This window comes from Hemitrygon akajei, chromosome 4, assembly GCF_048418815.1.
Source record: "Hemitrygon akajei chromosome 4, sHemAka1.3, whole genome shotgun sequence".
Lineage (NCBI taxonomy): Eukaryota > Metazoa > Chordata > Chondrichthyes > Myliobatiformes > Dasyatidae > Hemitrygon > Hemitrygon akajei.
Genome location: NC_133127.1, coordinates 152,804,905 through 152,820,046, shown reverse-complemented (window position 1 = coordinate 152,820,046; position 15,142 = coordinate 152,804,905). Strand labels below are relative to the sequence as shown.

The 15,142-nt window shown below is 39.9% G+C and overlaps 2 protein-coding genes across 2 annotated transcripts in view; one reads left to right on the top strand and one right to left on the bottom strand.

Annotated features, from left to right (window-relative positions):
- Positions 1 to 4,284, bottom strand: part of LOC140726031 (uncharacterized) — a 56,253-nt gene extending 51,969 nt beyond the window's left edge. The window contains exon 1 of the mRNA XM_073041927.1: positions 4,228 to 4,284. Coding sequence (XP_072898028.1) covers positions 4,228 to 4,284 — 57 coding nt within the window. The remainder of the gene's footprint in view (positions 1 to 4,227) is intronic.
- A 4,987-nt stretch (positions 4,285 to 9,271) lies between these two features.
- On the top strand, positions 9,272 to 13,749 carry sln (sarcolipin). The gene is made up of 2 exons (XM_073043636.1): positions 9,272 to 9,409; positions 11,803 to 13,749. Exon 2 carries the CDS (start codon positions 11,931 to 11,933, stop codon positions 12,024 to 12,026), a length of 96 nt encoding a protein of 31 aa, XP_072899737.1. The 5' UTR covers positions 9,272 to 9,409; positions 11,803 to 11,930; the 3' UTR covers positions 12,027 to 13,749.
- Positions 13,750 to 15,142: the final 1,393 nt, after the last annotated feature.

Genomic DNA, 15,142 nt, shown 5'->3' with positions numbered 1-15,142 from the left:
GTATCTCTATCCAATAGGAAAGAATTCCACTCTTCATCCTAGGTTGGTGCATTACCCAAGTACCACAAAGGTCAGTAAAATTAATGCCCCTGGGATTGCCTAGGATTAAAAGAGCATTGGTTTCATGAATACAAATCCAATTAATAGTCAGAAAACAGAAACAATGAAGAAATGTTGGTTTCAGGTTGGATGCAAGAGTGCAGCTGTGTCCACTAGGGATCAGTGTTGGGACCATAGACCGTTCTGATTTATATCAAAGACCTGGAAGTGGCATAATGTTAAATTATTCAGATGCCATGAAACTTGAGAATACTCGAGAATTCAGCAAGTCATAAACTAGTAAAATGGTGACACAGGCAGATGCAATTTAAAATGAAGTGTGAAATGATTCACTTTGGTAAAATTAATTTGAAATAATATAAATTAATTTGTACAATATTATCAGGTTTTAAAATAGAAGGTGTTGGGCTGTATCTACATAAACCACTGCTGATATTAGAACAAGCTATAAAAAAGCATTTGAGATATTTATACATGGAAACATAGGGAAGAAAGCTGTCCTTGGCCCACAGCACCAAGTGCATGCTGAACAGCATTTGCATCTAAAGCAACCTGTGCACATTCCATTCCATCAACTTCAATGGAACTGATTGGATTGAAGAAGAATTCAAATACTGAAGGATATTCTTACAAGTTTTTAGCAATAATGACCAAAGACAAACATTGGCTACTCAAGGATACTAATCTGCCTGTATAAAACATTTTGTTTACATACTGTAGTGTCATGTAAGAATAACCAATATAGTTTATTTGGTGCTTCCAAAAGGGGATTGGATAAATATCTAAAATGAAAGATATGATGAGCAGGTGTTGGAGAATGGGGTAGGATCAATTGGAGAGTTGCCTCAAAGAATTGAACTAAGAATACTGTGCCATGTGATCTCCTTCTCAGCCAAATCCTTCCATAATTTTATGTTGGCTTTCCTGTTAACCTATCTGTAGACACTGTGTACAAGCTGCTCAGTATTTACTTCAATAGCCTGTGCTGGTAAAGTCTGCATCAAGACCACTGCAGCAGACCAGGTAGGTAGATGGGTTGCTCCTCCTATCCTTTGGAATCTCAGGTATCGCATCTTCCTGACCCAGATTTTACACTCTGGTGCCTGGTGATTAGGCCTCAAGTCTGCATGGTGCCAAGTTGCTTATGAGATTCAGAGTGAGTTCCAATGAGAGACTGAAACTTGTCTTTCACTTGCTAAGGAGGTATCACATTGAGCACGGTTGAAATGGAACAGGAGAATAAGATTTAGTATGTACTGTTGAGAATTGGGAGAGAAATAAAAAGCGGGTGATGATGTAGATGTTCAAGCAGGATGTGGTTGTAGGAAGAAACATAAGAGGCAAAGAGCAGTAAATATGGAAAAATCTTGGATGATGAGTCTTGTCTAGGTGGAACAGTTTTCTTCCACATCATGAAGGCAAGTGAATGGCAAGTTAATTGGACATTATGTATTTCCTTTAATACAGATGAGTGGTAGAAACTTGGGTAGGCCAATAGGAAGGCAAAGAGAATAAAATGGGATTAGCATGGAATTAACATGGCTGTTAGAGATCATCACAGATTGATGGGCTGAAAGGACTTTTTCCATGCTATATGGCTCTATGATTGTTCAAAGTAAAATGTATTATCAGAGTACATATATGTCACCACTGAAGACCCTCAGATTCTTTTAACTGTGGGAATTCTTAGCAAATCTATAGACTGGTAACTGCAAACAGGATCAATGAACAACAAACTGTTCAAATGCAAATATAAACAAATAGCAATAAATAACGAGAGCAGGAAATAACAAGATAAAGAGTCTTTGGTTGTGGGAATACCAGAAATAGAATGTGTAGTTATCTCCTTTTGTTTAAGAACTTGATGATTGAGAGGTAGTAACTTCTTGAACCTGGTGGTGCGAGTCTTGAGGCACGTGTAGGCAGCTGCAAGAAAAAAGCATGGTCTGGGTGGTGAGGATCTCTGATGATGGATGCTGCTTTTCTATGGTAATGTTTCATGTAGGTGTGCTCAATGGTTGGGTGGGCTTTATCCATTATATACCGGGCCAGATCTGCTACCTTTTGTAGGATTTTCCATTCAAAGGCATTGGTGTTCCCATACCAGGCTGTAATGCAGCCAGCCAGCACACTTTCCACCACACATCTATAGAAGTCTGCCAAGGTTTATGATGACATGCCGAATCTTCACAGACTCCTAAGGAAGTAAAGGCGTTGTTGTGCTTTCTTTGCAATTACATTTATAGGATGGGTCCAGGATAGGTCATCTGAGATAGAGACACCCAGGAATTTAAAGTTGTTCACTCTCTCCACCCCTGATCCTCTGATGAGGACAACAGTGAGAGGTTGTTGTTATTACACCACTCAGCCATATTTTCAATCTCCCTTCTGTATGCTGATTCTTCACCACCTTTGATATAGCCCACAACAGTGGTGTCATCAGTAAACTTGTACATGGTGTTGGAGCTGTACTTAGCCACACAGTCATAGGTGTAAAGCAAGTAGAGCAGGGGGCTAAGTACACATCCCTGTGCTGCTCCTGTGCTGATGGAAATTGTGGAGGAGATATTTTTGCCAGTCTGAACTGACTGGGGTCTGCAAGTGATGAAATCCAGTATCCAATTGCACAAGGGGATGTTAAGGCCCAGAACTTGGAGTTTACTGCCTAGTTTTGAGGGGATGGTGGTATTAAATGCTGAACTGTAGCCAATAAAGAGTATCCTGATGTATGCATCTTTGCTATCCAGTTGTTCCAGGGTTGTGTGAAGAGCCAATGAAATGGGATCTGTTGTGGACCTGTTGCTTTGGTAGGCAAATTGGAGTAGATCCAAGTCACCACTCAGGCAGGAGCTGATAGGCTTCAACACCAGACTCTCAAAACACTTAATTATTGTGGATGTAAGTGCCACTGGGCAATAATTGATGAGGCAGGTTATCTTTTTGAGGCAGCACTTCTTGGACAATGGTCTGATTGAAACTTGCTTGAAACAGGTGGTTACCACACACTATTGGAGCGAGAGGTTGAAGACATCTATGAAGACACCAACCAGTTGGTCAGCACAGGTCCTAAGTTCTCAGCCAGGTGCTCCATCCGGACTGAATGCTTTCTTTGGATTCAATCTCTTGAAGGCAGCCCACATGTCACCTTCAGATACTGAGACCAGAGGATCTACATTGTACATCTACAGCAGTGAACTGATCACGACTTATTCATGTCTTGTCACGAGAATGTCAGTAAATGTAGAGGAGGCTTGACCCAAATGCAGAGCACTGGAGATGATTTAGCAATGAGTAATGACTTAAATAATCAAGTGCAAAATAACAAGCCACAAGGAGCTACAAAACAAAAGAGAACAGATGCTGAAGGCTAAGAGCAATTGGTTGAGGCTGGCTGGTTTGATGATTGAACAACAGCTGTGGAGGTTTAAATAGGCTGCAGGTGATGAGTTTGGTGACTCTTGTTAGGCAGGTGACTGGGAGGAGCCTGCATGTGCAGGTCTGGTAGGATCCACATCACCTCTACAGCCACTCGCCAACAGCCCTGGATGATCTAGATGGGTCTGGAGGAATTCCTCGATGAGCGATGGATCCAAGATATAATTGACAGCACCCAAGATCTCTCCTTGAGGCCATAGCTGGTACCCTTCCCAGTCAACCAGGTACTGCACACCCTGTCTATGCCGTGAATCCATCAATCAGCAAGCTGTGTACACTGGCCCACCTTCCACCATCCTAGGTTCCAGAGGTGCAGGCTTGGGTGGGTTGAGTGGCCCATGGACAACAGGCTTGAGGCAGGACACGTGGAGGGTAGGTGTGATCATGAGGGACAGTGGCAGCTGGAGATGGTAAGTGACCGGATTGAAGCAATGGGTAATCTTGAAGGGACCAACACACTGGGGCAAGAGTTTGCGGAAGTCAGTGCACAGGGGTAGATCGCAGGTGGACAGCCAGATCTGGTTTGAAAGCTGGGGTAGCCTAGCTGGGCGCTGATGGCAGATAGCCTTGCGGCAGTAGGTGCAGATGGCAGCTAGGTTGGCCCTCCCTGCCATCTACCAAGCATTCTAACAGCAGAAAAGCAGGCCCCTGGAGGATGGGACCTCCACTGTTGCTCCTCCATGGGGAACAACAGGGGTTGTTCGCCTTGAAGCACTTCAAAGAGTGACATACCCATGGTAGAGGAGGTGTGTACACTGTGGGACAGCTCAGAGCAGATACTTCTTCCATGTGGAAGGGTTACAGGCAATGAAACATCACTTCTCCACTTGCTGATTGGTTCTTCCTGACTGTTCATTGGTCGGCGATGATAGCCAAGTCCACCATCTCAGCAGCTTGACAGAAGCAATGAAATGGACCACTTTGAATAACCAGTCCACCATTCTCATGATCACCATGGCCCCTTTGGAAGGTGGCAAACCCATCATACAGTCCATGGCAAAATGGGACCATGGGGATCAAGGAACTGGCAGGTGCCACAAGAGCCCAGAAGGCCAAGGGTTGGAGGAATTGGACTGGGCACATTGAGGGCAGGCAGCAACAAACTGACATGGTTAGCCACCAGAACTGGCATCGCAGAAAATTTAGAATCCATTGTGTGCCTGGATGGCCAAAGAGGGGTGAGGAGTGGGCCCGCTGGAATGTCTCAGTGCACATGGTTGCTGGCATGTACATGCACCAGTGTCAGCCAGAGCAGGGTTGAGCTGTAGGGCCTGACGTATCTGGTTGTCAAAGTTCCAGACAATTGGGGTAAGGATCTGAGAGGATGGAATGATAGGCTGAGGGCCGATCTCCATTTCAGCTGGGTTGAACTGTTGTGTCAGGCCAGTGTTGAATAGCCCAGCCACAGTTCTAGGTCTGCTGAATAGTTCTAGGAAAGGAACTGGGGTTTCAGCTGGAGATCTGGAGGGTCATTCCATGTGAATATGGAGGGCCAGGGTGATGAGGCTTTTGAGGTCTGTGGGCATCTCCCAGGTAGACAGCTCGTCTTTCAAGCACTCCAAGAGACAGTGATGGTAATGGTCCAGCAGCACTTCTCCATTCCAGCTGCAATCTGCTCCAAGGATGCTGAATTCCATGGTGTAATCCAGCACCAAGCATCAGCCTTGATGCAGGTGAAGTATCTGATCCTCTGACTCCATTCCACTTCCTGGAAGGTCAAACACCCGGCACATCTCAGTGGAGAATCCCTCATATTCATTGAAAATGGTGGCTTTATTGTCCCAGTTTGTGGTGGCCCAGATCAAAGCTTGCATAATCAAGAGAGAGGTGACAAAAGCAATCTTGATCAGTCCATAGAATACAGAGATGGTTGAGGCTCAAAGTGTAAGACACATTAGGTCAGGAGGTTGAGGCATCCGGTTGTGGATCCATTAAAGCATATGGCACTGGAATCCAGAGCTCAGAGGGAGGAGATTAACTGGCACAGTGTAACTGCATTGACAGTTGGAAGAGAGAGGTGAGTAGATGGTCAATGGTTTCCTGCTGCTTCTGGATCACATGCTCATGTCAATGATCACATCCTTTAGGTGAGTATTCTCTGCTGAGTCAATTGGAACTTCACTCATCTGTCAGGAAATATAGGGATAGCTTGACCCAAATGCAGAGCAGTGGAGACAATTAATAATCAACTGCAAAATAACAAGCCATGAGGGGCCATATAAAAGAGAGAACAGATACTAAATTCATGGGCAACAAGGTAACTGAAGGCTAGGGGCAAATGGGCAAGGCTAGCTGGTTCAATGAGTGAACAAGAATTATGAGTGAGAGCTGGGTTTAAATAGGCTGCAGGTGATGAGTCTGGACTGAGTAACAGGTGACTCTTGTTAGCTGGGTGGAGACTGCATGTGTAGGTCTGATAGAGAGGGCTTGAAGGTAACTCTTTCTAATCCTTCCTTGACTTAAGTTGTATACAAGTAGCTCCTGCAAGAAGGGAGGGGGCTAGTGAGAGTCCTATGAAATGCTTAGGTGATGTGGATGCCATGGATCAGTAGTGGGTTATCTATGTTTGCGAAGGGAATCATGTTGTACTAGCTATGATAAAAGGACATTTGTTTGAGTGCTGTCATTAAGGATGGATATACAGCTGAATCAAGCGCTTTGGAAATTAATTCCTCCCTACAGATGCTGCCTGACCTGCTGAGTTTCTCCAGCATTTTGTGTGTGTTACATTGGTAAGATTTCTATATTTCTTGTGACTGTACAACTATATCCTGCATGCAATGCTTTTGACATTAAAATGGTTGGTTGTTTCTTCCCATTGTTGGTGAAACTGATGCCAATATTCACCCTTAGTCCAAGCCTTAATTGCTCTGTAGCTCACTGATAAACAGAAATAACACTGGGAGTAAGTCCATAAAATTATACATCAAGGACCAGCTTACAAATGGCCCACTGCCTGAGTGGACATTAACTGACACATAAAGTACGTGCCCAGCTGCTACAACTGCAGTTTTGGGATCAATTGGATATTAGGTTGGAGTTTCTTCTAGAAGTAAAAGGGAGTGAATCTGATGCTTAAACCACAGAAATGTAGTATTTTCATTTCAACACTGTGTGATGTTTATTTTAACCAGCAATATGAGAACTTGAGAAGGCTGCATATCAGGCATAGCTGACAGTGACAGGTGTCAGCATGGGAATATACAAGAAGTAGTGCGCTGGATTCTATTCAATGTAGAAGGGGCTAGAAATAAGGGTTTGCATTTACAGATGCTTTATTTGTCCACTGAAAACAAAATAACATTTTAGCCAAGTAGTTTAGAAAGTAAGGTGCTTTACAAATCTAAAGGCACCTACCCATATGATCCCAATGATCATGTGCTTGATATTTCACTAAGTAATGACAGATCTATAATGTGAAACTCTCAATTATGTTTTCCTTTTCAGTTTTATGATTTCCTGAAAGCTTAAACCTTGTACTTGGGCAACAAAAGAAATAAGGAGGCACCAACCATATGATCTGTCACTCGCTGTGCCTGCTTAAGGTAATAGGATTTGAGACACTGTAGAGGGTGGATTGGATGTAGAATCCATATAAACTAAACAGGCACAAGTAGTTTGAAGTTTGAGTAGAAGGTTATTTTATACTAAATGGATTTCCATTAATGGTAAGACAACACTGAGGCTCAGTTTCAGAAGATTCAATTGGTAACTATGATAGATCAGCCTATAAAGAATGCACATCAAACTGTTTGAGTCCTTGTCACGTCTGAGTGGAGTGTGAAGGAGCGTGGGAGAGTCAAACTCCAATGTTGCACATGGACATCTGCAGAGTCTGGAGCCCATCTTTTCCAGCAGAAGAAACCAAATGATGGTCAGTGCTGTTTTAGCATTTATGGATCAAAGTGTTGCCTAAGATCTGAGGTCTTATTGCAAAGCAGATAATATCACACTGTATAACATCCAAGTACTGCAGTGGAAGCTCAACATTCGCTTTGTGAAATCAGCTTACTTCCATCAATGCTGTTATCGTGGATCTGAGCTATTCCTCAGAACAGCTTTGGCATGTCACAGCAATCAGACTTTCAATACAATTCATAGGCAACAGGCAGTGGTTTGGCAATTTCCTCATAGAGCACACATTTGCCATCTTTCTTCTAAGTGGCATATTCTTTATTGTATTACATATCCCACTAGGGTGCATGTGTGTAAGTGTCTGTCAGCTGGTCTCACTCATGGCAGCAAAGTGCATCCCGCAGCTGGGTCTGCTAGCTCCAGAGCAGCTATAAGTATAGTTGACTTTCTGTGGCACCTTCAGCCTCCTCCATTGCAAAAAAAAAGCCACATTCTAGTATCTCTGCTCCTGCAGCATTGAAAGTATTGGACAGAAATTTGTAAGATAAGTAAAGATATGCATTAATTGCATGTGGAAGCCTGATTGGACAATGATTTTTGCTGATGATCTTGACTGGATATATAAGACTGGTTGGGAATAATCTAATTATTAATGGTCATAGAAGGTAAATTGGGAAATGCGGTGCAATGAGTAATATTTGTCTTATTTTAATTCATTAATAAGGAGGTACTAGCAGGCCTGCATTCAATGAGCATCTCAAACTACCTTAAGGAAGCTGATACAGCATTGCCTTCTTAGACACTGTAATGCTTATGGTGACGGTACTCCCATTGTGCTCTTGTGCAGGGTTTTCCAGTGATAGTAACACATTGAGAAGGAATACTTATAGGTAGATTTTCCTGGAGTTTTAAAGAGCTTAACCAAATACCACAGAGTTTTTATACCTAACAAATATGGTTTCATAGCAATTGCAGAAACCAGCTGTTCCTAGTCCAGGTAGCACAAGCAAGCTCTCTTCAGTATATGATATTGAGCAGTAGGCAAATTGCTGGAAAGGTAAGAGGAGAGGAGAACAGGACCTCTGCAAAAGGCCTGAAATACTCAGGGTGTTCAAGACCAAGCTTTTCTAGCTGGTCCTAGCATGGTTCAGCAAGTAGAACATCTAGGCTTCATTAAGGACCATTGTCCCTGAAAAGTGTGCTTCTCTTTGAAGGCTACCATTATTTGGTACTCACCACTCAAAATGTTTAGCTGGCCAGGGGTGTAGTGGCATTTGCACCGGACTTTGAAGCAAGTGGTCCTGGATTCGAATTTGGCCGGCTCTTTGCATGCTTTCCATCCAAGCTGGGCTGAGTGTTGAGCTACCTTGTGAAAAAAAGCCTTGTAAAAAAAAACAGATGCTAAAGAAATGGCAAGGTTGCCATCTGATGCACCACAAGGTGCAGAGAGGAACAACAACAACTCAAAATATTTGGGGTATTCCAAGGTTAGCACTGGCTGCAAGTTGCAAACATGTTGAAGAGCAGACAGTACAAAGCTGAGATGCTAACAGGTGCAAGTTAATACCACATTGCGATTACTAGACATACTTTCTGAGAATATTGAATTGAATATCTGTGTTTGCTCAATCGATTAGATTTAAGATTTCAGACAAGGCAATGACGTATGAAACCTGCTAGAGCACCTTAATCATTGAAAAAATGTTTTACAGATTACATGTTAATATTAATAATCTTTTGCCATCTGTATTATTGAAAACTCTATTCGAAATAAAATGTATTAACATTTCCTGTTCTATCATCTGCTTTGAGTTAATGGCACCATGTATAGTACATATTTGAGTAACAGTTATACGGAGAATCACCAACCCTTTGACCCATCCCATTTATGACATCATTGCTTTTATTGCCAAAAATATGGTGCTCTTCTCTCTCCTTGAGTACTTAGATCCCACTCGGAGACTCTCTGCCCAGACAGCACTTGAAGACAGGCAGTGAATGAACTAGGACTGTCTGCCCAGGCCCGGAAAGCATTAATAGCTGCAATTTGTTCTGAAAGGTAAAGAATGTAACAAATGCTTGTGAAGTAATATGTCAAACAACAGATAGTTTGTTTACAGGATTTGTACATCTTTCCAAATGTAAATGTGTATTTTTTAAAAAAATATTGGAACCTTTAGCTATTGTACAAAGGTTGTTAGATTGAATTAAATAAGACTTTTATTGCATTTATTGGAAAGAATGTGATGGTAGTGTAGGCAAACATTTGAATATTATCTGAACTTCCAAACTTTCTCTACTTTTTGGATTTTACTTTACAGGAACTAAAGTTAGGAATCAAACTTTTAAATTGGCTAATCAACATATATCAACACACACTGTGAAAATATTTGATTGCCAATATACTTCTCTTCCCGATGCATAGTACTTTTCCAACTACTATTTTTTTTCAGCAGACTGAATATTATCGTTAAAATTATGGATTTTTATTACATTCTTTCTATTGCTGTATCTGTTCATATATTATTCAGAGGACCTTTCTGGATGGACTTTGTATTATATTTCAAGTATATTTTGAATTCATTTTTTATAAAATCTATCAATATGACAGGATTCATTTATGCAAATGATAAATTGGAATATTTTAGGCTATAATGGCTAAGGATATCTAATATTCAAATGATCAAAGATAGTTTTAAATTGATTAAGGCTGTTCCACATCAAGAGAATGAATGAAAATTTATGATGTTTTAAAAATGTTCAATGCTTTAAATGTAAATGGCTTAATGAAACTAAATGCCCCATCTAAATAGAAGTCTGAGACCTTGTGACTGAGGCATGTATGTATACTTTCCTTCTAAAGTTGACAGGAATTATAACCATAAATAGGAATAATGTCTACATCAACCCAAAAAGTATCATATTATTAAAATTTTACTATTTAGAGTAGTTACTTTTCCTAGTTTAATCAATTAGTATTAGTGTATTTTTAGAAAACGGATTGAAAATTGGTTTGATCTCTTAAAGCCAAATGTTCTGGGCAGTGGTGTTAGTTACATGTGTAAATTAGGCTTTTTCGTAACATGATACTACTCTACCACTTCAAAGTTGCAGAACACAGTCCAGAAGTACAGAAAATTGATTATAATCATGTTTGTTATGCTTGGATATGTAAGAAAAAAACTACAATAGATATGTAATTAGTTTATTATTAAAGGATGAATTTCAAGGTTGTTAATATCATGAAGAAACAGTCTGACCAGTATAGGCTTCTGGTCATTTGCTGAAAATGAGATGGACATATGGATGGATACTTTGTTGATCCCAAAGTAAATTACAGTGTTTCAGTAGTATTACGATTACACAGATATACAAATATTAGAAGTAAGGAAGAATAAAAAATAGGTTACCTTTAAAAATAAAACAGAGCTCTGGTAAACAGAGGTTAATAACAGTCTGATAGGAGGGGGTCATCATTTTTCCGAATACATATTGACTCATTATAGAGGCTAATGGCAGAGGGTAAGAATGACCTCATCTAGCACTCTTTGTCTATTACTGAAAGTGCTCCTTGTTCAGCCAAGGTGGCATTCAGAGGATGAGAAACATTGTCCAGAATTGCCAGGATTTTCCGTCGGGTCCTTTGTTCTACCATAGGCTCCACTGTGTCCGAAGTTTGACTCCTATTTCAGAGCCAGCCTTTCTAATCAGTTTATTGAGCCTGTGGCATCATCTGTGTTGGTGCCATTGCCACAGCACACCACATTTTGTAGTTAGATTTCAAAATATATTAAATATGGTACAGTCCAGCTCTTTTTATTACTGTAGCAAAGTTACAATATTTTCTTTTTGGGGATATTTTAAGTGTACCAAGGAGCTCACAGGCTCATTATTCTCAGTTGGTTTGGAAACATTGTGCTAATATTGAGAAATACCAGGTTTTACATAAAACAGTTTGGAAGCAGTGCTAGTCTTTCTCGTTTGAGTAGTTAATTTCATTCCAGCAATATTTCAAACTCCAACTTCTAAAGATCAAATGAAGCTCTATTTTTTCACCCTTTTCAATGCTACAAATCCTTATAACTGCTGAGTAAGAATATAAGTTTCCTGCCAGCTGTGGACAGTTTATGCTGTAGTTGCACATACTCTGTGGATGCTATCCAAGGTCATTTCAGATAGGGCTCCTGGAACCAGATGAGAAATGTGAGAACACCTAGGTCCCTGAAATTAAACTAGTATAGTTGCATATTATACCTTACAGTCAACTACAACAAATAGCTCAAGAAGAAATTATATTGCAAAAGACAGGCCAGGGGATTTGTTTTCAATGCATTTTGTTCTTTTTAATGAGCTGATATTTGAAAGTTGAGTTTCACAATTTAACAATTAATGATTCCACTAGAGTACTCTAGAGATAATAAACAAGAAAGATCTATGTAATCTTTGTTTCAGACTACCTAAAAGCAGAAGGGCATTGGAGGAAAATCCAGCCTGCCGTTAGTCTGAAGTGTTGGCTCATCCGAAGTGATCTATTTCCAAGGATCTGATTGTGTCATCCTGCTTACTTAAGCACAGCAAGAATGAGTAAATCCACACAAGAGCTCTTCTTGAATTTTATGGTGGTTTTGATGACTGTGCTACTTATGTGGCTACTTGTTAAATCCTATCAGGAATGAGAAACTGTCTTCAATGTAAAACTAGCGTTTACAATAAATTGTGCCAGTCTGTCATGGCTCTGTTCCTCTTTAACTGTTCAGTGGCTACTGTCAGATAACTTAACCTGGGAAATCACTTGCTTGAATTCTTGTTTATTTTCTACTTTTCTTCTTTTGCCTAATGCCCTATTCTTACCCTCTGTAACGTATCTGAAAGGGCATGTGTCACCCCTTTATGATTTAGGATCACAATTGTGAAGTGTGAAATTCTTAACAAAGAACAAAGTCACTCCACACTGTTAGCTTTGTAACTCTATGCGTGTACACCTGTAACTGTTGGGTGCAGTGAGCTACAACTCAATACAATTTGACCATTTGTGGACCTGCATGAGATGACATGGCAGTGACAATACTACCATCAAGAATGTCATCAGTATTCAAACAGAAGATTGGTGTAAATTATGCAATACTTCTCTATGGCACTTTGTAGTCTGGTACTATGGTTTACGGTTTTTCACCTGGGTCGCACTATTCTTATCTGAAATCAGAAATATGGGATGGCACATGCCCTTTGGTTCTTACAGCTACCTCCATGCTATTTTTAATATAATGTGTTGGTACATAAATGCTTTACTTATCAAATGCTATTTCAAAGAAAGTTTTGATTAAAATAGTCAAAGCGAATGTACTCCCACATATAAATGGCACTACTAAATTCCAAACTGTTCCAATTTCTGTACAGTGAACAGTCTGCTTTATACTTTTTGTTCTTTCTTGCCTTATCTTGAAATGAAAAACTTCATTGTCTTCACTTTAGAAATATTCTGTAATATTCCTTTTGCCTTGATCAATCAACTGTCACAGATTTAGGCCTTCTTAACTTCTAATTGTGGAGTTCAACATTATATTGAAGTGAATTTTCAGAAGGCTAAAGATTCAATATAGCTTTTCTTCCTGTATCACTTTGTTGTAATTAAATATACACCTAAACTTACTTATTGTTTTCTGTTACTTTGTTCTCTATGTAGCAGAACTACCTTCATCAGTAGTGTCAATTTATCAACTCATTATATTTTACCAGGCTTCGATATATTCTACAAAGTTCATATGAATGAAAAGTGAAATGTAGTCCATTCTATTGTATAGATCTTAGATATTTTTGTAGGCCCTGATGTGTTGCATTTCCAAAATGGTACAGTACCAACCAATGGCTAGGCCACAATAAGGATTTATGATGATAAACACTTTCTATTTGCTAGCTTTACGATTGATTTACTCACACACTTGTTTTGGTTAAAAAACTACCAGTTTGCTATTATGTGGCCACATGAGGATAACTTGCCTATATTCCAGTTTCGGGGATCTCTGGGGTGGCTGATGAAGCCAATGAGGGATCTGTAGACTCTGGCAAAAGTAGAGCAGGAAGTGCTTGACAGGGCAAGTAGGTGGGTTGCAATGGGACATGTCATGTTCCTTCTTTCCACCTGCTCCAGACAAAGAAACCTGAAGTTCAGCAGCCTGAGCAGGGATTCCCATGACTGGATAAGGGAATATTATATGTTTAAGGAGGCTCTGAGAACATGTTTATTTCAGTAATATTGTAAATATACTGTTCGATTTAGCATTCTTTGTTGTTTATGTAATTCATTACAAGTTATATGTAAAAGTACGTGAATGGCAAATGTCATTACACCACAATGTCATAAGTGCCGCTTTACTAAAGAGAAATGAAGCGTACACATTTTCCCAGGCTTCTGTGTTTTTCTTTCAATTAGTTTTATGTTTGGAGTTATAAACCATAATAGTGGTGATGAGTAAGTTTTAAAATGAATCCAAGATGACGGTCTACTTGTTGAAGTGCAGTGAGACATTAGTGTTTAAAAAAGGCACAGCAAATTTTTTCTTTGGAAGGGGAGAAAGAGACATTCAAGTTTTAAAAAAAGTGCGGCACATTTTTTCTTTGGAAGGAGGAGAGGATAGTTGTGTTAAAATAAGGCAGAAAATGGATGAAATTCACAGGTTCATAAACAGTGAGTACTGGGTGATAATTTTTTTAAAGCTGCAGTAATGATTGGCTACTTTGGAAAGATAGACGCTTTTGATTACACAAAAGATAACTGGGTGTTGTGTACAGAACAAATTGAGCAGTATTTTGCAGCAAATGAAATAGCTGATGAGAAACAAGTGCCAGTTTTGCTGAATGTAATTTGTAGAAGAGCATATAGTTTGCTTAGAAATTTGACTGCTCTATCTAAGCCAACCAAAATGAGCTTTGCTGATATCATAAATGCAATGCAGGAACATTTCAAATCAAAACCATTATTGGTTGTAGAACATTTTAGGTTTCATAAATGGAATCAAAAAGCAGGGGAGTCCATTTCATCTTATGTGACTGAACTGAAGAGATTGCCTAAGAATTGTCAGTTCAGTAATGGGCTTAATGGTGTACTGAGAGATTGTTTAGTTTGTGGAAGAAAGCATTCAAAAACTGCTCCTAACAGAGGCACAACTCACATTTAAAAGAGCAACTGAAATCACTATCAATGAGAAAGACAGACAGAGATGCAATTGAGATGCAGTCAAGAATGAAAATGAGTGTGAACAAAATTGCAACATCTAAACAGAAACCTGCTTAGCCAAACAAATTGTGTTACCATTGTGGCAGGGCTCACATACACCAGATCAATTCAGATTTAAAGGTGAAAACTGCAGAAAATGCAACAAAGTACAAAGTGCAGGTTGGACAGACAAAAATAAATGGCCTGCACGGGGAGGAGAAGAAGATAATACACGGTGCATGGAACTTAGAAAAATAGAGGGCTATGCGCTAGGGAAATTCTAGGCAGTTTCTAGAGTAGGTTACATGGTCAGCACAACGTTGTGGGCTGAAGGGCCTGTAATGTGCTGTAGACTTCTATGTTCTATAATAAGTTGCAGTTTCAAAAATAGCACTAATCTGCATGCTGTCGATGAAAACTCTAATAGTGATGAGAGTGACACAGCACTAGATAGCCTTGAGATTTAAAATGTGAAAGCTAACAAAAGATATCAATATGGCTTACACTAGAAGTGAACGGCAAATTAATTAAAATAGAATTGGACACTGACTCTACTGTTCCAGTCATTCCACAAATGAG

Bases quoted from the DNA above. Each gene is read 5' to 3' on its own strand.
- sln (XM_073043636.1), top strand. From the start codon at position 11,931: ATGAGTAAATCCACACAAGAGCTCTTCTTGAATTTTATGGTGGTTTTG.